A 20,950-nucleotide genomic window follows, 5' to 3' on the forward strand; every position below is an offset into this window, starting at 1 on the left:
ACACACTCTTAATTTGAGCCTTGAGCAGAGCCTAGATCTATCAGTTTCTAGCTGTTTCAAATTAAGACAGAAGAGCCTGTTACAGTCTGGTAGCGCAGACGCTGTTACGCACAACGACTGGAAAGTGTTTGTGCCTGTAAACTAGGGTGTGTCCTTAATTCAACGGGCATGCATGAAGATCAAGTGATCTAGCCGCCAGCGGCTCAAAGCAGATAGAAATTATTACTTTATTCAAGATTTCGTTGACTTTATTGTCTAGATTTCTTAAGAATATCTTAAAAATTACATGTAAACCTAGAAATAATGTGAGTGTCGTCATTTAACAGCAGGTTTCAGGATGCTATCAGGCTAAGTGCTGTCCAGATGATAAGCTGTAGCCATGACATTGACAGCAAGCAGTAGGGCTGCGACGAGTAGTCAAATTGCTCGAGTACCCGCACTGTTGACAACTGCTCGAGTATGATTTCTCGTACTCAAATATTCGGCCGCAAAAAAAAAAAAATCCTGGTCCAGGCCGACCCTTACCCGTGCCAGGGAGAGCTGCGGCCGCTGGCATGGTACCATCGGTAAAAATGTTTCCCAACTCAAGCACTGTCAAATTCACCACTCAGAAACTGGGTCCAAATGTCTGGATTTCTGTTTGGAATTGGAGGAAAATGGATTATTTTGGTTTTTAAAACAGCATTGTTTACTGTTATTATTTTTATTAAATCAGCGCCTTCAACTGCAACTCGAGGCAAAATGGCATGCGTTTTCAGTGATGGACCTGGGATACTGCCCCAGTGGTATGGTGGTGGCAAAAAAAAATCAAAAAAAAAAAAAAATTTAAATAAAAAAATTCAAAAAAATTATTAAAAAACATGGCGTCCGAATATTCGAGTATTCGCTTGTAAGCCTGAAGACGCAAATTTGCTGGATAGTTTGCGATCGGGATACCTGTAGTTCAAATAGCTGGATATTTGGCGATCTTGAGATAGTGAAGACAGGCCTCATGTGTTGAAAAGCTCTGTTTTCCAGTGCCTATTAGTATCAATCATTAGACAGCTGCATGTATGCTAGAGTATAGTTTCTACATACTTTGGGAATGCATTAGCCTGTGAGCATGGAGATCCTAAATGGAAAAAAATGAAAAAATTCTGTCAATATTTGATTAATTAGAAATCAGAGATGGGAGAAATAAGATAATTTAATCTAGATCTTTTATTACTAAAAAGCCAAGATAAAAATCTTTCAATGAAGCATCGGTCTCAGATGATTTTTATGTCAATTATGATATTGTATTGACTGGGCTTGCACCCCGAAAGAAGCCCTGTCAATATACATGCAACTATTATTACCTATACTAGGCTCTTTTTACAAATGATATACAACTTTGGTACCAATTACGGCCAGCGCAGATGCCATTGAGTGAGGTGGTTTTGTAGAATTCTCTGTCAGCTTTCCTTACTTCGAGATAAATATTGGACAAAATAGCCGGTAGTTCATTTTTGTCCAGTGCCTCAGAATCAGTGGGGTGCCCTTTTTTTTCACTAAATATACACAGAATAATCCAACTGCTCCTTTCGTGGCTTTTTTTGGTGTTCTCTGAGTCTTTAAAGGTAAAGACCAGTTTTGGAAATGCCCCCTCTCAAAAAATGAAATGGAAGCTCTTATTTATACCAATCATGTGAAAGAACATGTTTTGACTAATACCTGATGGTACAAATTTTGCCGAGAAACCTCCTACTAATTGATATATTTGGTAAATTATTATATCTATTTGGACCGGATAGATATCTCACATGTGTCACGTGGTCCCATATACATCTTTCTGTGTACAGTGCTTGTAACCCTACCAAGACTGGGCCAAATTTCTTATCATTTTGATGATTCCAGAACCTTGCAGTACACACCAATACTTATATGCCAGATGATCAACCTTTTCTGATCGATTCCACAATGTTTCTTTCACAATGCAATCGCATGACCAGAACTGGTCTTTATCTTTAAACCTCCCGCTTACTACTGGAGGCGGCCATCTTTGTTTGCGTTCGCGATCGTCTGTGATTCAGTATCTGTATGGGATTTTACATTCTCCCATGGCAGCTCTCAGCTGACCGGGTGAATTGAAATTAGCGATCAAAATTGAATCCTACTGCGCAAGCGCACTGATGGAATATGGCAGAATGTTGCTCTCTGATTTAGTACAGTGGTCCAAGGGGAAAACCCTAGAAGAGGGCAACATGGCAAATGTTGTCCACTCTCACCATGACAACGTATTCTTGTATCACACTCAAAGCCATCCAATATTATATAAATAGTCTGAACATGATATTGAGATAAGGTTAACACTGCTACAGAAAGTGTATATTGGTGTGATGAATGATAACAAGTCTGTGTGTGAGGTCAAATCATATTGGTCAGTTTACAGTCCAGTACACATCTTAAAACTCGTATCTTCAGAAATCAAATGCAAATACACATGTATATCTTTTCGTATTTGTGTTTTTGTGTGATCTACTGAGTACCGTGTACAATAATTAATAAAATGCATCTAGATCTACATGTACATTACAAAAATAAACTTAGGGCTGATACTGTATGCTTCTTTATTACTATATAAATCAAACAAAATGAATATTGCAAGAATCTGGTGTCTTTGTCACTATTTTGGCTAAAGGTGTGCATAAAAATTACATTCTTTGAGCTGGAAATGACCTTTAGCTTTACACATGCACACAGATAAATCTTCCTACAAACAAACTGATTGTTGTAAATGTTATTGAATGATATTTCACATTTGTAAGACAGTAGGAATTTACTATATAGAGAGAGGGAGAGAGAGGGGGAGGGTGGGAGAGAGAGGGGGAGGGTGGGAGAGAGAGAGGATGGAGAGAGAGGGGGAGGGTGGGAGAGAGAGGGGGAGGGTGGGAGAGAGAGGGGGAGGGTGGGAGAGAGAGGGGGAGGGTGGGAGAGAGAGGGGATGGGGAGAGAGGGGGAGGGAAGAGAGAGATTTATGATTTTATTTTGCTATGAGACAAGTTATAAAAAAGGGTTCTTTTTTAATATGTGTGATGTATAGACAGTGTTACACATCAGCAGACTTCAACCAACCAAAGTTTTACCCACAAGTATTAGGCCAAATATGGGCATTATACAAACAGCCTACAGTCCTGAAAGGGTGACAATTTATAAAGGTCATATTCATTATGATTTAGGTTAGGGTGAACAATGCTACAGAAGGTGTTCATTGCTTTGGTTAATAAACTCCCTGAGTAAGGTCAAATCTATTGACCAGTTACAGTCCAGTACAAATACGATCGATATCTTTGTGTTTGTGTGGGATTTACAGAGTAAACAATAATTTATGAAAACGTGTCTAGATCTACAGTAAGAGATGTAGGGCACAAACTGTTTGCTTCTTTGTGACTGTATTTCTAAAAAAAAAAGACAATAGAAGTGACTGTGTCTTAGTTTTTGGCACACTGTATGAGAACATACTCATACATGTAGGCCTACTTGCTTTGAGCACGGATATGACATTAAACTTAAAATAGCATACAGTATAGACCAAGCTTTCTGAATAACAAAGTTATTCTATAGATACATTGACTGCTATGAGAGGCATCGCTGTTTCTATAGGCCCTCGGCTCGCCTCAGGATCATAGCAGGATGTAACGTCCCTGAGAGCCAGTATAGAAACAGCTATGCTTGGAATATCATAGCAGTCCATATGTCTTTTATATATACCGAATTCACAAACAAATCTATAAAGAATTCATACCTTATCCTTTTCTTGTATAGATTCTAAGAAAGTGTATAAACCTTTCACTCACATCACGTAAGCAGTTTTACGGACTCACATTTCAAGATGGCATCTTATGATTTGGACAGATAATAGTATGTCTTAATTTTTTTTTAATGAATGCATAATTATGAAGTAGATCCATGTATCATTGGGCAATGAAAAGAAGGCACTGTGATTACTTCTCACATAAAATGTTTCTTGTCATAAAGGTTTTTAAAACTTAAGTTGCACCATTGTTTTTCTTTTCTCACCTGCAGGTACTGGTGTAGCAACTGTGATGATCACATTCCTCCTCACAACCTACTACAATGTGATCATGACTTGGGCCCTGTTCTACCTCTTTGCCTCATTCCAGAGTGTGTTACCATGGTCTCAATGTAATATGACCTGGAACTCGGAGGATTGCTGGTCCCAAGATGACTACCTTAATCTGGGTCCTAATGAGACTCAACCTAATGGATCCATTTCATCTACCCAAGAGTACTTTGAGTAAGTTTTTAATTTTTTAATTTTTTAAACAGTAATTATACTACTCGATCTTAATGAGCTCACAGCAAACAGAACTGTTTCATTGAATTACTTCAGAGGAAATTGAGAAAGATGAGATTTGTCCTTGCAACATTCTTTCTCAATGGAACTACTTAAACCCCTAAAAAAAAGTTTGGAAACTCAAGTATGATCGATTATACTGTAGCTGTTATATCATGGCATGACCATCGCTATGTTTAGTATCATTGGAAAGTGAGTTTATTACTTACTTTGTAAAATGATATCCCATTTGTTATGATTTTTCAGTCATGGAATGTGCAGGACAGGTAGATCAAAATAAGGGGCAAGGTCAAAATCGAAAAGTTACAAAACGCACCGCTCTTGTATGTGCATTCAAATTGCTCTATTGCCCTGGCCTTAAGCTAGGCATGATGCTTCAGACAGTTGATGACCAAACAGTAGCACATCTTACCTGACATATCACTATACTAGTGCATGAACTTCAAGTTCAGATTCTTTATAATATGGCATTCATGAATGACCAGTTGGGAACAAAAGCACCACTGCCATTTATATCACACTCTCATATATGAGAAGTGTGTGTAGCACTTAGAGACTTCGGTGGTAAGCGCTTTATAAGTAACGTTTTTATTATTATTATTATTTGTCATATTGAATGATTTCCTTGATTGATTCTACAGCCACCGAGTACTGCAGATCAGTGGTGGAATTGATGAACCAAATGGCATGCGCTGGGAGCTGTTTGGTCTATTATTGTTAGCCTGGGTCCTGGTCTACTTCTGTCTCTTCAAAGGTGTTGCTACGTCTGGCAAGGTGAGGACTTGGCTCATATTTATCAGGTCCTGATCAGGTCTGGTATCTGTTGGTAGAGCAATGATTTATACAGTTGTGTGGATGGATGAGCAACTTTCATGGGTATAATTATTTGCAACAATTCTTAAAACATCTACTTTGTAATACTGCCAGATCAAATTAAATGCACAATTTTTCATATCGTTTTTTCTTCAAATCTTTATACTTTATCAAGGGCTGAGAACTAGGGAGTACTAGACCCAATGAATGTACTTTGAGTTCCTATTTTGTCTTGAGATTTTATGAGAGACAGCTATTGAGATACTTTGATGCTGCATGCTAGGTTTGTGCAAGAACAGAAAAAAACTTTCAATTAAGAATGAAACGGGGCAAAAGGTAACAAGATACTCATGAAAAGTGTTGATCCATTCACATATTACACATCATATGCTTGGTTTATATGTATGCTGATATCAGGCTCAAAATCATCAATAAGTTTTACCTAATTCTAATCATTTGTGCACTCTTTTTGGAAAGATTCTTCATATACTTTCATGTAACATAAAATGTTCTGCCTGTATATAATGGGAGATATTCCACTTTTCATTGTTAAGGATGTGTAACTTGATATACCTCAAGTTGATTTTAAAGCCCCTATCAGAGGGGTTAATGTGTGTACAAGTAGTAGTAGTGTCTGTAGATACCGGTATAGTACATGAATTGAAGTAACCCTTGTTGTACATTCCATCTTTATAATCCTTTTCTATACATTCATTTTGTTTTATCACAGGAAACTATTCTATACCTTGAAGTTGGAAGGCTACACACTTCACCACCATGCCTCATCACACCAGTGATCACATTGTCCGCTACCAACTAATCATTTTTTTTCCTGATTTATCTTTCTCAGGTTGCTGGAACGACATTTTCTATCTCTCAACTATTATACTTTAAAGGTACTATGTCCCATTTGCAGGCCAAACAAGTGAAAAGGTTAAATTCCAACAGGATTTGAAAGATACTAATTTAGAACTTCCCTCAAAACCAAAGGGCTTGAAAGTGTCTTTTTGTGCGAAAATAAAGACTATTAGTTGTCAAATCGAATTAGCGAGTGCTTCGCAAATATTCAAAGAGTTTAATTTTGGCCATTACAACAAGTGGGTTATTGATGTAGATCGACAGAATCTACCCTTTACAGCTCATTTTATGTATGTCATTACCAAAGAAGAAAAAAAAGTCAGTCAGTCACTCAATAGTGTCTGACAGAGAAGTAAAAACAGGTTTCCTTGCAGGATTTGAATATTAGGACACTTTTAACGATTAAATTTCACAGATAAGACTTTAAAGCTCTAGAGAATTTGATGTTGGCTGCAAATGGGATACACTACCTTTAAAAAGATAAACAACCCGAGCAAGTTTCTGATCAAGTAGCGAAAATCATCCCGATCAAGTCTCTGATTGTATATTTGATATTCAGCCCGAGCAAGTCTGATGACCTATGACCTACCAAGAATCATCTTGATCAAACTTGTTATTCTCTGAGTCATTGCTTGGCTCTAAGAATAACCCTTGATGACCAATGTGTGCGTCTATCTTTTATTCTTGACAAGGTGAAGACATGCTGGCTCCCTACCTACATGTAGATCTCATACCCTAACTCCTCTCATTAGCTTGGTTTTGCTGAGGAATGATGCATGCATCCTTGCAAGTGAATTTATTTTAGAGGGGGGGGGGATACCCATCCAAATGTTTTACAATTACTTGAAAATATATTACTTTGTTCTCACTTGAATGATTTAAAATTTTCAATTGTATGTATTTTGAATTACATATATTTTGAGAAGGGAGTGGGGACTTTAAAAAAACACCTGCCATAAGCAACTAGTGATGGAGAGGTTATATCTAAATTTGCTTGTCTGCTACCCCCCCCCCCCCCCCCCCCTCCCCCTCCCCCTGAAGTAGAATATAAATGTGTTTTATGAAGTTTAATAGTTTGCTAGGAAGAAAAATAGATAAGAACACAAATACTGTTCAGTGATGTAAAAACATTGTCATGGTTAAGGTTAATACCATACCGGTACTTCTTTTAGATATCCCTAAAACAAACATATGAAGTATAGTCATATTTGTTTTACCTCTAGCCACCCCCCTCCCACTCTTCTCTTGTGTGTATAAATATTTATATGGCACCAGGAAATAATTTCCTTTCTTTTCTTTTTTTGTGCTTTTTTGTGCAATACCAAATTATTCAATGTTTAAAAAAAAATTAACAACTTCTAATTCGTTGATATTATTTCACCTTGGTGTACATGCATTGTTCATATCATAGATGGAGTGATTTGCATTGCTCCAAACTTTCTTTTTATTTCCTCTTCTTTTACTTTGTTTTACATTTCTCTTTATTGGACAGGGTTGGATTTTAGTTTTCTGCTTTTCTCTTTTTCTCACTTTTTGTGATTTTGCTTTTTTTCTTCTTCAAAATCCCTCTATTATTCTCATCCTTCTATCTCTCACTTAGTTTCTTGAAGTCTCTGAGAGTTTTGCCTCTTGTATAATCTTGTTACTCAGTCTGTTTCTCCTCAATCATCTGCCCATTCTCTCTCTCTCTCTCTCTCTCTCTCTCTCTCTGTGGCATATATAAGATCTCTGTATTTCATCTTTCAGTTTCAGCCATCTCTTCTTTGTTCTCTCTATTGCTTTTTACTTTTGCTGAATACCATACTTTATATGTTTTTATGTGTTTGACCCTTTTTCTCTTTGATTGAAAACAATCTTTTAACAAATCAATCTATGGATTCAAGCAGTTACTTAGGTACACTGGGCCACAAAACACAGATACAGAGAAATAGCATTAAATGAAACCAATGCTAGAGTTTATTAGGGATTTATTTGTTTTATATTCACATATCCTTTGTGTCTTTTAAACCTTGTAGACACATGAAGCAGGTACATTGGAACTGTCTTGAAATATGCTACAGCAAATTGAATATCATTTTTGTTTAATGATTTGTCAGTTGGGATCTGGGGAAGAACCCCCCCCCCCAAAAAAAAACAATTAGCTGCCTGGAATGTTCAAAGATGATTAAGATACACAAACTTGAAGACAATACAATATTGTGACATCACTTTATTTAGCTGCAGCATGTTTGTGTAGATGGTTTACCTTGTACGTAGATGGCGCATTTAAATGCTTGAAGACCTTAATTCAGTTCCGAAACAAGTGTCAGTAATAGTTTCAATGCTGTCCTAGTCTCGGTACCCTAATGCTTTAAAATGCTTGAAGACCTAAATTTGGTTACTGAACAAGTGTCAGTAACAGTTTCAATGGTGTCCTAGTGTCAGTACCCTGGCGCTTTAAAATGCTTGAAGACCTAACGTAAAGTCAGTACCAGTTTCGATGCTGTTTGATTTATGTACCGATACTGTTTATAATATCAGACACATTCTTGTAAATTTTCTTTTTTCTCAAATGGAACAAGTAATATCGATGCATTTTTCTAATTGACATTAATATTCATTCAACTTTTTTTTCTTCTTGTGTATGATTGAAATGAAATGAAATGAAAGGTTATTGACACCTGTTCATGACTGAATTATGGTTTGTTTGAACAAGAGCTTTAACAAAAAAAATAACTCCTGTACAAGTAATCTGGTTTTAACTGCCTAAAACTGGTCCCAGGGGTTTAGTGAAAGAATTACATGCTTGTATTGCCTCTGCTTCTCCTTCCTTCAAACTTACTCTGTATGTATCACTATGTTCAATTTCATAATATATACGTTTATCTTGAAATCATACATCCAACCATGTTTCATTTCACATATTTGTTCCTTTTTTAATTTGCTTCCTTCGCATATTGTATATAATGATTATTTTCTCTCATGTATTAGCCTTAAAAGTTATTTTGGTATTGATTTGTTCTTACCCGCCCATGACTAGGTTGTGTATTTCACAGCCACCTTCCCTTACCTGGTTCTGATTGTACTCTTGATAAATGGTGCCCTCTTGGATGGAGCTGGCGATGGTATCAGCTTCCTCTTCAAACCACGCTGGGAGCTCCTCAAGAAAGCATCTGTAAGTCTTCCAAAATTTACAAACATGTGCATACTTATCTATCCCATTGGAAAAAGTGTTTCATCAAATTTCACCTCCTTTGTCATCATTTTAATGTAGATATATTTAGATAACCAGGGGGGTGTTTCCTAAAGCTTGTGCGTAAAGTTACAAATGACTTTACAAATGATTTGAATATGAAAAGCTAAATGGGATGCCCAAAGTTTTTCCTGACATTTTAACAAAGTGTGACTGTATTTCCCATAATCTCAATTGAATTGTAGCCAAAAATACACTTAGCATTAAAATGTTTTGTTAATAAAGATAAGGTTAACTACATCTGCATATTTCAGCTTTAGCTTATATGCAATTAAAAGGATTTGGGAATCCCATTTAGCTCTTCATATTCAAGTCATTCGTAAAATTCATGCGTAACTTTACGAACAGCTTTATGAAACATGCCCCTGAACCCTCATGCAAACCATATTACAGACATACTCTTATCTAGATGCTGCTTGTAAGTGTCGGCTTGCATGGTGATGTAGATATACAGTAGGTTTGCGGGTGCACCATGTGAGAGAGAGAGAGAGAGAGAGTTGAGGAGTCCTGAAAAAGGACTCTGACTCAGTAATCTTTCTTGGGGGAGTGTAGTCCTGAAAAGGACTGTTTGTTATCTTTCTTAACTCATCCTCTCCAAGTGCTATAGTTCTCCTTAGAACTATATGCTAAGAAAGATAACAAACAGTCCTTTTAAGGACTACACTCCCCCAAGAAAGATTACTGAGTCAGAGTCCTTTTTTCAGGACTCCTCAACCCTCTCTCTCTCTCTCACTCACATGGTGCACCCGCAAACCTACTGTATACTCTTATCTGTTTCCATGTGCATTACCTTATAGCTCACATACAGTACATTGCACTTATGATTTTACAACGGAATGACTATTTTTTGTTGTGTTTACAAATCTCGCACACAGCAGCAGTTAGCTCGGTGTCCAACTGACAACTTGCTGTGAGAACCTGGATAGCTTAATTAATATCATTTTTGAATTTTGAATTTATAATAGACTTTTTTTTTTATGGCCGGTTCTTTTCAAGTGGGTGGAAGGTGCATACATTGGTCATAAAAGTAAAGTCCACATTTGGGGATTGATAACACCTGTTATTTGATAAACTCCATGAGAATCACTATTATGTAACTTTTCGAATGCATGTAATCGATATACATTAGTATCAAAGTAGACAATTGGGAGATAGTATAATTTGTCATAGCAAGTACTTCATTTCAACCTGATATGTAATTTACATGTATGCTGACATGTTTGTTGGACTTGTTTTTGTTATTGTATAGGTACTGCTTTGTAACAATAGGCAATACTGTGTTGCATAAGAGTCTGACAAGAAGTTCTTGTTTAAATGGAAGTCAATTAACAAAGGACAAGGAATATGTATAACTGAGAGTTTTTAATAACTTTTTGTATGAACTGTAGGTTTGGGAAGCTGCAGCCGCTCAGAATTTCAACTCGATTGGGATCGCCTTTGGATCTATGATAGCACTTTCTAGCTACAATGAGTTCAAGAATAGGTCTATAGTTAGGTAAGTCATCTTCTAGTACAACTCTCCTGAGAATTACAATATAAAGCTGTTCTATTTTAGTGGTTTTATATATATATATATATATATAAAAGTACAGCTACGTCTCAAGTTCCTAGACCATTTTCTTCACGCCTGAATATATATATATATAAGCAAGTTTACTACCTTGCTGAAGTAAATGGGTAAGATTTGTTTCTTGAATATGCTCCTGTTCTGAGCACTTGTCTGGTTTGCCAGGCCTAAAACTGGGGTAATAAAGTCTTTCAGAAATGCATAGAAATGTTTTTTTTTTAAACAGGAATAGCATTTAATGTAGATTAAATGTGATGTAGATGAGGCCTATAATTCATTTTTAAACATATTTAAAACTTCATATGATCATAACTTTGTTGTTCTTAAAGTGAAGAAAAGAAAACTGCCACGAAAACCTTGGATAATCCCTTCACTGTTAAAAAAGATTAATAAAAAGTATAGATTATATAAAACATTTTGTAAGAGAAGAAGCAACAGCAATGAATGTAAATATAAAAAATTTAGAAATAAATTAAACTCAATCCTACAGTCTGTAAGAAAAAAATATTTTTGTGATTTATTACAGAAGAATAGGAATAATATGTATAAAACTTGGGAAGTTATTAATGATTTATTAGGAAAGCGAAGAAAATGCCAATATCCTAATTATTTTCTTAAAGATAAGGACAAGTTTACTGATCGTCAATTGATTGTAAATGAATTTAATTCTTATTTTTCTAGTATTGCTACAAAACTAAAATCTGAACATATTCAGAAACCGAAATCCAATTTTAGTTCATTTTTACGAGATCCTTGTAGCAAATAAATATTTTTTCATCCTACCAATGTAACAGAAGTTTGAATATTGTCAAATTGCTCAATTCAACCAAGAGCACAGATTTTGAAGGAATAAGTCAGTTCATTATGAAACATGTTATACATTTCATTGTCAAACCAATTGTTTTTATATGTCATCCTTTCTTCTTGTCAGGAAGAGTCTCCAAGAATTTTATAGTAGGAAAAATCATACCCATATTTAAAAAAGGTGATCCCACATATTCTCCAATTATCGACCAATAACATTACTCCCTTGTTTTTCTAAAATACTGGAGAAATTAATTTATAATAGGCTCTTTAATCATATTAATAAAAATAATCTTCTGACTGTTTCTCAATATGGTTTTAGAAAAAACTCATCATGTGGACATGCTCTAATTGACCTTCATGATTACATACTCAATAAATTAGATAATAAATTGCATTATTGGGGCTTGTTTCTTGATTTGTCGAAAGCTTTCGATGTCATTAACCACGATATTCTCCTCACTAAATTAAAACATTTTGGTATACGCGGTATTGCTTGGGAATGGTTCAGGGACTATTTAAGTGATCGTATTCAATTCACATCATACAACAGCTTTATTTCTGACAGAGAGAGGATCCAGTATGGAGTCCCACAGGGCTCCATGCTGGGTCCTCTCCTATTTTTAATTTACGTAAATGACCTTAGTTCTGCTTTATCTTTTTTTCATTTTGTCTTATTTGCTGACGACACAAACCTGATTGCGTCTCATAATGATTTTTATAAATTAATGTCGGAAGTAAATAAAGAATTAGAAAAGGTTGTTGAATGGTTTAATGCTAATGAATTGATTATAAATTATGACAAAACAAGTGTACTTTATTTTCATAATAAAACTAATCCTTGCAATATTAATGATGTACAAATATTTATAAACAATATAAATTTGAATGCGTGCTCTTCTGTTAAATTTCTTGGTATCCTTTTGGATGATACTTTATCTTTTCAGGATCATCGATTGTATATAACTAACAAAATATCTAAAAACATTGGTGTTCTTTGTAAATTACATGTATTTCTGCCTGAAAAAGTATTGTCTATGTTGTATAATTGTTTAATTTTGCCTTACTTACATTACTGTAATATCACCTGGGCCGGTGTGGGAACAACTAAACTAGAACCTCTCCATAAACTTCAAAAGAAAGCTTTAAGAATATGTACAAACTCCCATTATCAAGCTCATTCACGTCCCCTGTTTTTTCGTTTAAGAACCCTCAATATTTATGATATACATAAAATTCAAAGTGCTATTATGATGTATAATGTTATAATAATTATGTACCTAAAAGAGTTTGTCAAATGTTTATCCTTAATAAATCTGTTCATTCATATAATACTCGTTCCTGTATCAAATATCATTATCCAAAGGTCTCTACCCAGTTAATGCTTTACTCTTTTAGACATAATGGTCCCCGTATTTTGAATGATTTAACTGATAAGCTAACATTATGCACAACTATATCATCCTTTAAAGTTCTATTGAAGAGACAGTTGGTCTCTTCTTATTTCCCTTAACTCTTTCTTTTTAGTTGTTCTACCTTGCAAGTGTGTGCGTGTGTGTGTGTGTGTGTGTGAATGGTGTTTGTGTGTGTGTGTATCTATAATGTGTAGTTTCTTATTTGTATATTGTTATTATTGTTGTAACGTGTACAAACATGTAATCTCGTTATTTATTATTTATGTCAGGGGACTATTTTACTTACAAGTTTTTTCAAACTTCCTCTTTAGTCTCCGATTTCTTAATTCCAGAATTGTAAGATTACGATTGTTTCATGTTACTTTTGTATATATATTATGTTATGGTTTTATGATTGAAATAAATGAACTGAACTGAACTGAACTTAAGTAATATCAGTCTTAGATGTTAAAATTTACCAATACAAATTGTAGAGGTGTCTTTATCTACCCGTGATAAAAATATCCCCAGGCTGGTTTAGATTTGAATCCTAGCCTTGTAAGGCAGATGGTACTTTTGATCATATTCCAATACTTTGAAATCGGATTTGAGAAATTAGCCATTGAATGGAATAGATGCAAACAATATGACGAGAAAACTTGTGAATAAAACATGTACCTTCCCAAAAAGTATATTGCACACCAAAATAATTCCCTAGAATTAATATTGTGGAGATTTGTCATGTTTTCAGTGTGTTTTCTTTGTTGCTCCTTCTTTTTGCAGAGATACTCTGACCATCTGTGGGATCAATTGTTTCACGAGTATCTTTGCTTCTTGTGTGATCTTCTCTGCACTGGGTTACATAGCTAAGGTCCAAGGAGCTGACATTGAGGATGTAGTTGTACAAGGTGAGATACATTCTAGGCAAGATATTGACGAGTATTCATAAATTAACTTTGTGAACTCTGGCTAAAGTGGGTAGAGTTAGTTTACTCATGTACAGAGACCTCTTCATCTGGTAACAATATGACCATGATTCTATAAGTGACCAAACTAAAACTGTGTCCCTATGACATATTTCCTTCATGACTGGACTCATCATTATCATCTTGTTACAGAATGACAATGAGTTGTAGGGAGTATAAAAAAGAGTTGACACTTGGTGTCCCATAATCAGTAAACTAAGTTCAACTTTAGCTTTGACTCTGTGAGGGTATCTAAGATCTCTCTTAACATTATCTGCTTTAATTTGAAGCTAATCATCAATGCACAGGTCCAGGCCCTAGCTGTTTTATCAAAACTCTCTATCAGTAACAAGTGTCACATTTCTGTAACAAATGTGCCCACAAAACCATTTCAAATGCATTATTTTCAGGAACTAGTAACTGTTATTGTTACTGCTTGTGATATCAAGCTTTATGAAACAGTGCCCTAGCTGGTCTACACAACAACAAAAACTAAGCTAATCACTGATTGTTTTTCTTTCACTGTGCAGGTCCTGGTCTGGTGTTTGTAGTGTACCCGGTTGTATTTAACACCATGCCTGTTCCTCAGTTATGGTCTGTACTCTTCTTCCTCATGCTGGTCTGTCTGGGAATAGATAGTCAGGTTAGTTGAGTTTCAAGGGAAAGAACAGAATTACATTGTGGTCAGTGGCGGATCCAGGGAAGGGGGTCGGGGTAATGCGCCCCCCCCCCCTCCCCTTCCCTGATATCCAATTATCATTATCCTCTGTGGTATTATTGATTGCATCACCATCATCTTTTGTTGGTGTTAATATCAAGAGTATTGAGGGATTTAAAAAAAAAGTATGCTATCAGTTGCTTATATATTTCATGTAACAGACACTGAAAGATGACACAATTACATTTCTCTAGTTATTCGATATGTAATGCTTCCAAGTCATTGAGATATAATCATGTGATAGATAAATTAGTGATGGTTACAATCCATTTCGGCTAAAGAGACTGAAGTAAATTCATCAATGAAATAGATCTTGAGAAAGTTCTTGAATTACCGCAACAAATGGCACCACATTTGAGACCATGTTTAATATAGCCCTAAAAGTGAACCAAAATAGAATATTGCTTTGCAGTGAAGCTTTAATTAGAAAGGCACAATGGGATATCTATAAGCTGCACCTACATGTTCAGATAGTATTATATGCATTAAGGTAGCTGTTTACAAAACAAACATTCCATGTTAAAACATAAACATAACTCGATCTCAGTTGAGATACAAAAGACATACACAAAATAAAATAAATAGTTGTGTGTATTGTCATAGTGACATCAAGGGAGAAATATTTATATTAGTTGAAATCAGTAACAAATTGACAACTTTGTTATAATATGTCACATGTTCTCTGTTATTATACTCAGTTTGCTATGGTTGAGGTGGTGGTAGCGACCTTCAATGAAGGTTTCCCCAAGCTTCGTCAATTCTATTTCAACCGGAAAGAGATCCTGGTCCTCTATATATGCATCATCTCCTTTCTCCTTGGTCTACCTAACATCACTAGGGTAAGTGTAGGTTTGGTCCTTAAACAGTTCTAGGTTACTAATCTTAGTCCTAAAGGCTACCCAACATTACCAAACAAAGTCTAGGTTTGGTCCTTAAACAATTCTAATCTTAGTCCTAAAGGCTACCCAACATTACCAAACAAAGTCTAGGTTTGGTCCTTAAACAGTTCTAGGTTACTAATCTTAGTCCTAAAGGCTGCCCAACATTACAGAACAAAGTCTAGGTTTGGTCCATCTAGGAAGCTCTTTGTTACTAGTCTAAACTTTGGGCTACCCCACATCTTCAAGATAAGTGCTGGTGTGATCTTTCTAGGTAACTCAAGTTTCTCAGTCTACTTGAAACCTGATAGCACCAAGATAAGTGTAGGTTTGATCAATCTTGGTAGCTCTGAGTTACATACCTGTCTAATCCTTGGTCTACCAAACATCATCAAGATAAGTCTTTGTATGCATCTTTGTGTGCTTCTTAAGCCTTCATTTCGTAGATACATTGGATATGTATCTCCATAACAAAAAAGAAATTTGTAATAGATTGCTTTAAATTGTCACCATTTATCTGACTTTGCTTCCCATTAGATTTTGGACTGATTTTTCATCATGTATTTCACTACACTGAATGAAGAGAACCTCTTACAGACATGCTCATTGTTTTGAAAAATAGTTTCAGTAATTATTATGAATGTTATAAATCAAAAAGTCATAGTATCATCATCACAATCAGCAGCACCATTTTCATCATTATCATCTTCCCCATCATCATCGTTATCATTATCATCATCACCACCACCATCATCATCATCATCATCATCATCATCATCAACACCACCATCATCATTATCACCATCATCATGATCATGATCATCATCATCATCATCATCATCATCATCATCATCATCATCTTCCCCATCATCATCATCATCATCATCATCATCATCATCATCATCATCATCATCATCATCTTCCCCATCATCATCATCATCATCATCATCATCATCTTCCCCATCATCATCATCATCTTCGCCATTTTCATCATTATCGTCATCATCATAATTATCGTCATGACATGGTCTTAATCTCATTTGTTCTGTCATGTTTATTTCTGCAGGGAGGGATGTACTTCTTCCAGATCATGGATTGGTATACAGCAGTCATCTCTCTTTTCTTTGTAGCTATGGGCGAGGCTGTAGCTGTATGCTGGGTGTATGGTAAGTTGATCACTATCCTCAAAAAGTGACACAGTCAGACTTCTTCGGTCTTGAAGCTGCCCTACATGTATTTTGATAAATAGCTATGAAAATTAAACTTACAGAATTATGCTCAATGGATGCCTGATCAATTTACGTATAATTTGATTCCATAATATACATTTTTTTGAGATTCCTAGAATACAAGCATGAAGTTGGAATAGTTTCCATTTTTCAGTTTGAATTTCTGTTTATAGAATTTAACTGCAGTATTGAATACTCAAAAGTAATTGATAAGGAATTAAGAAACAATCCGATTGGAACTAGAACCACTGTAAGTTTGTGTAGGGAATAATACATGACTGCATGTATGAAACAGAACCTAAATGATTTAGACAATATGGGCACTATCAAAATTCAATCTGAAATGACTATTCCAGTTTAAGCTCATAAAAATGATGGTGAATGTAAGAGGATTACATCACCAAGGTGATATTATTTGTGCATCTTTGTAAATGTAAATAACATTTTTGTCACTCAATTGTTTAAATCATGTTTTGATATTATGTAGTGTATCAATATCGTTTTTATCTTTGTGTCATTATCTATGTATAATGTATGTGAATTGTATTGATAAGTCATGCATTGTTATATATACTTTTATGTTTGTTTGTACTCTCATACCCCGAGAGGGGGTCAAAGAGTCAATAAAATTCTACAAAAATTCTACAAAATCAAGATGTCATGAAATACTTGGCAATGTTCATCAGCTCAGTTAGATATGTTTACACACAAAGAGGACGATTAGAAGGAAAATAAGTAAAGTCATTTCAGATATAGAGAGAAATGTTTGTAAGAATCTTGGTACTTTGAAATAAAAACAATTAAAGGGAATGAAATATTCAGAGTAAATCATTGTTTCATTCAAGCACAGATTGGAGAGTCTCAAAATGAGTTCTTGATTATATCTCCTTTGTAGGTGGTAATCGTCTTGCTAAGAACATCGAGGCTATGACAGGATCTTATCCTAACATCTACTTCAGAGCCTGCTGGTTGATCATCTCACCCCTCCTCATTCTGGTAAGTCATAGTTCTAGATGATGATGATGATACTGGCAGGCTATGACAGGATCTTATCCTAATATCTACTTCAGAGCCTGCTGGTTGATCATCTCACCCCTCCTCATTCTGGTAAGTCATAGTTCTAGATGATGATGATACTGGCAGGCTATGACAGGGTCTTATCCTAACATCTACTTCAGAGCCTGCTGGTTGATCATCTCACCCCTCCTCATTCTGGTAGGTCATAGTTCTAGATGATGATGCTGATGGTGACGATAATGATGATGGTGGTGAGGATGATGATAAAAAATAATGGTGGTGGTGGTGGTTGCGATCATAATGATGATGGTGTTCTATGTTCTTGGTACTGGTGATGGAAGATGGTGAAGAGAACCATGTACCGGTAGTCGGTTCAATTGCACCATAAGGTTTAATTGTCTTCTTTATATATTTTGTTGTCAGGCCATCCTAATCTTCACGATTGTGGACTATAAACCAGTGACGTATGGTGATTACGTGTACCCTGCTTGGTGCCAAGGCCTTGGTTGGTGTGTGGCCCTTCTATCTATCCTGTGTATGCCTATCGGTGCCATCCATACATTGGCTACGTCTAAGGGTTCCATGAAAGATGTAAGCAAAGCCATTCACTTGGTCCTTTTATTCTTCATTTCATTTATTCATCCATTTAAAAATCGTACATAAAATGTAATCATATACAAGGTAATATAGGTTAAGGATCCTTAAAGAACCAAAAGCTTGTAAACAGGGCCCCTTTAGCAAATTATACATACATAAAATAAGTCATGTAATACAAATATTCAGTCATCAACACACATGACATACACATATATACATCCACACAAACACAGCTAGAAGGAAAGAAGAAGAAGAAAAAAGAAGTTAGTAGAAAACGAAGAAGAAGCAAAGAAAGACAATGCTGATGACGCCATATGATTCAACACTCCTTTGTCAAGACATGACCATGACCGAGGAGTGCTGAAAGTAAGAATCTATCAGCCATGTAAACAAATCTAAACAAAGGTTACTCAGCCAGTATGTACTAAAATCTTGTCAACAAGAGATTTACGACAAAGCGTTGTAAACCTTGACAACGTAGTACTAGCCCGGATATTCAGTTCATTCCAGATTGAGAGGATTCAGAAGTCAATGAGTTGATGCATGCATATTCAACTAATGATCCATAAAAAAAATTCTTCCTGTATGTAGGAACTGTAAGAGGCATATTGATCCGCGTAACAATCTGTGTTTATTTTTAAGAATACAACTTTTGGGATTAAAGAATACAGTTTTTGAACTCCAGAGGTTGGCAGGTCTGTTGATATATTCAACCTGAATGTATCACCAAAATTAAGGGATCTGGCATTCTACATTCAAAATATCAACTTTAAGTAGTACTTGTGTAAATGAGATTTTGCAAATTTGAAATTGAATGGCACCTTCTCAAAATGTCCATTTAACGTTCACCAGTCTTGTGCAGAAAGCATTTCTTGAATGTTCTTACCATCCAAATAGGAGAACGAGAATGAGTGCCTTGATAGTTTCATTGTGGTATGACCATACATGCACATGGTCTTGTAAACACTTTGTTCTTATCTAGAAGTTAGAAAAGTACATGTAATCTTCAATCAGGAAGATGATGGCTTTGGAGCAAATGATTTCACGTACAGGCCCATTTGTCTGAAATCATTTTTGTAGGGCGTAACCCTGAATGGGTAGTGAGAGATCTGATATAAGAGGCTAGTATTAAAGAGAAAAACCTACTGTTGTATTTCTTTCACAACATTACCATTTTAATGAAATTCCATTTCTACCATAAATGAATGAAAAGATGTGATGGTACAGCCTTATATGAAATCAATCAATCACACCAGAAAGTTTGATTAGCCAAATGAACGTGATATCACATTTATTCAACACATTTCCCCCTGATTTTCCACATATAAATGACTTGGCAGAAGGCAATATATCTAGTCTTTCCTAATATCTCGACATGTCCTTTTGCTCTGTACCTCCAAAAATAACAAATAAATGTTGATACTTGTCGTGTTTCTTCAGTAGATTTATTGGTCAAAAATGAAATATACAATTTACACACTTTACTCTTTTTCTCCTTTTCTCTTTGCCAGCGTCTGTTGGATGGTCTCAAGGCTCAGTTTGATGATGAAACTCACATCAAGCAATGTGAAGGACACTATGACCTTGATCATGACCATGACCTTGACCTTGAGATGACTAGCAAGCCTCCATCCTATGACATGGTCGTTGGTAATGTTGCCTAGATACCTGGAATGTGGTATATTACTTTCTCATGATCAGGTTATCATTCTGAGCTGTGAGAGTATATGTATATATATCTGTAGATGAACTGATTGTGTTTGTATAGTGATATCACTTGAATCGGATGTGAATACAATTTGGGTGACATATGTTTTGATGATAATTGCTGCAAACTCCTCTCATGACTTCAACGCAGGCACCTAACCCTAACCCTAACCCTAAACTCTACCTAACAGCTAATCACAACCCATGTTATACATGTAACCTTCTCTATTAGAGGGACTAAAGCCTGGAGCAATGTCACCAGAGTGTTGTTAGATCTCCATGGTGATAGGTCAGGATTCTCAGGAAGTAGTGATACGTAATTACCTCTGAATTCAATTGTATTGCTTAAAATGTGAAAGTACATGTATATGTTTATAAATCTGTAGATATAACTGACTTTGTTGATGGTATAATGCAAGAATACATGTTGATTAATCCATCTGATTGGGTGTCAATACTATGCATACTAAGTTTGTATGATCTGCATTGTAAAGGCTCTGGAATAATCACTGTTACAAGAAAATAATTTGGGATGGTATTCTGAAAACTATGTTTAGGGTATGGTATGTTTTTCTTTAGGTAACGCCCCTGGCATGCCCATTTTCTCCTCTGATTAGACATGTTAACTTGTATCAAGTTATGGAGTGTTTCATCTTGTATCTCGATCAGAAAATCATGTTAAGATAATATAAATAATTAGTGAGAATAGCCTCTTGAATCATGTAGAGCGTACAGAACAGAAAACATTCAAGTGTTAAAAAAAGATCATGTTTTATGTATATGAACAGCTACTGCTTCAAATCACTGCATGAATAATTAGACCCTGAGAAAGTGA

General features: G+C 35.5%; 1 protein-coding gene across 1 annotated transcript in view; it reads left to right on the forward strand.

Moving 5' to 3' along the window:
• The window catches only part of LOC578449 (sodium-dependent alanine transporter 3), a gene marked incomplete at its 3' end in the record, with an annotated part of 39,126 nt that extends 18,176 nt beyond the window's left edge, over positions 1 to 20,950 (forward strand). Inside the window, 11 exon segments of the mRNA NM_001146194.1 lie at positions 4,045 to 4,276; positions 4,978 to 5,110; positions 9,027 to 9,161; positions 10,628 to 10,734; positions 13,788 to 13,912; positions 14,500 to 14,612; positions 15,386 to 15,526; positions 16,632 to 16,731; positions 17,690 to 17,790; positions 18,235 to 18,402; positions 19,920 to 20,950. Of these exon segments, the coding sequence (NP_001139666.1) occupies positions 4,045 to 4,276; positions 4,978 to 5,110; positions 9,027 to 9,161; positions 10,628 to 10,734; positions 13,788 to 13,912; positions 14,500 to 14,612; positions 15,386 to 15,526; positions 16,632 to 16,731; positions 17,690 to 17,790; positions 18,235 to 18,402; positions 19,920 to 20,072 (1,508 nt within the window).

This window comes from Strongylocentrotus purpuratus, unplaced genomic scaffold (genome assembly GCF_000002235.5).
Source record: "Strongylocentrotus purpuratus isolate Spur 01 unplaced genomic scaffold, Spur_5.0 spur5_scaffold_2, whole genome shotgun sequence".
In the NCBI taxonomy this organism is placed as follows: Eukaryota; Metazoa; Echinodermata; class Echinoidea; order Camarodonta; family Strongylocentrotidae; genus Strongylocentrotus; species Strongylocentrotus purpuratus.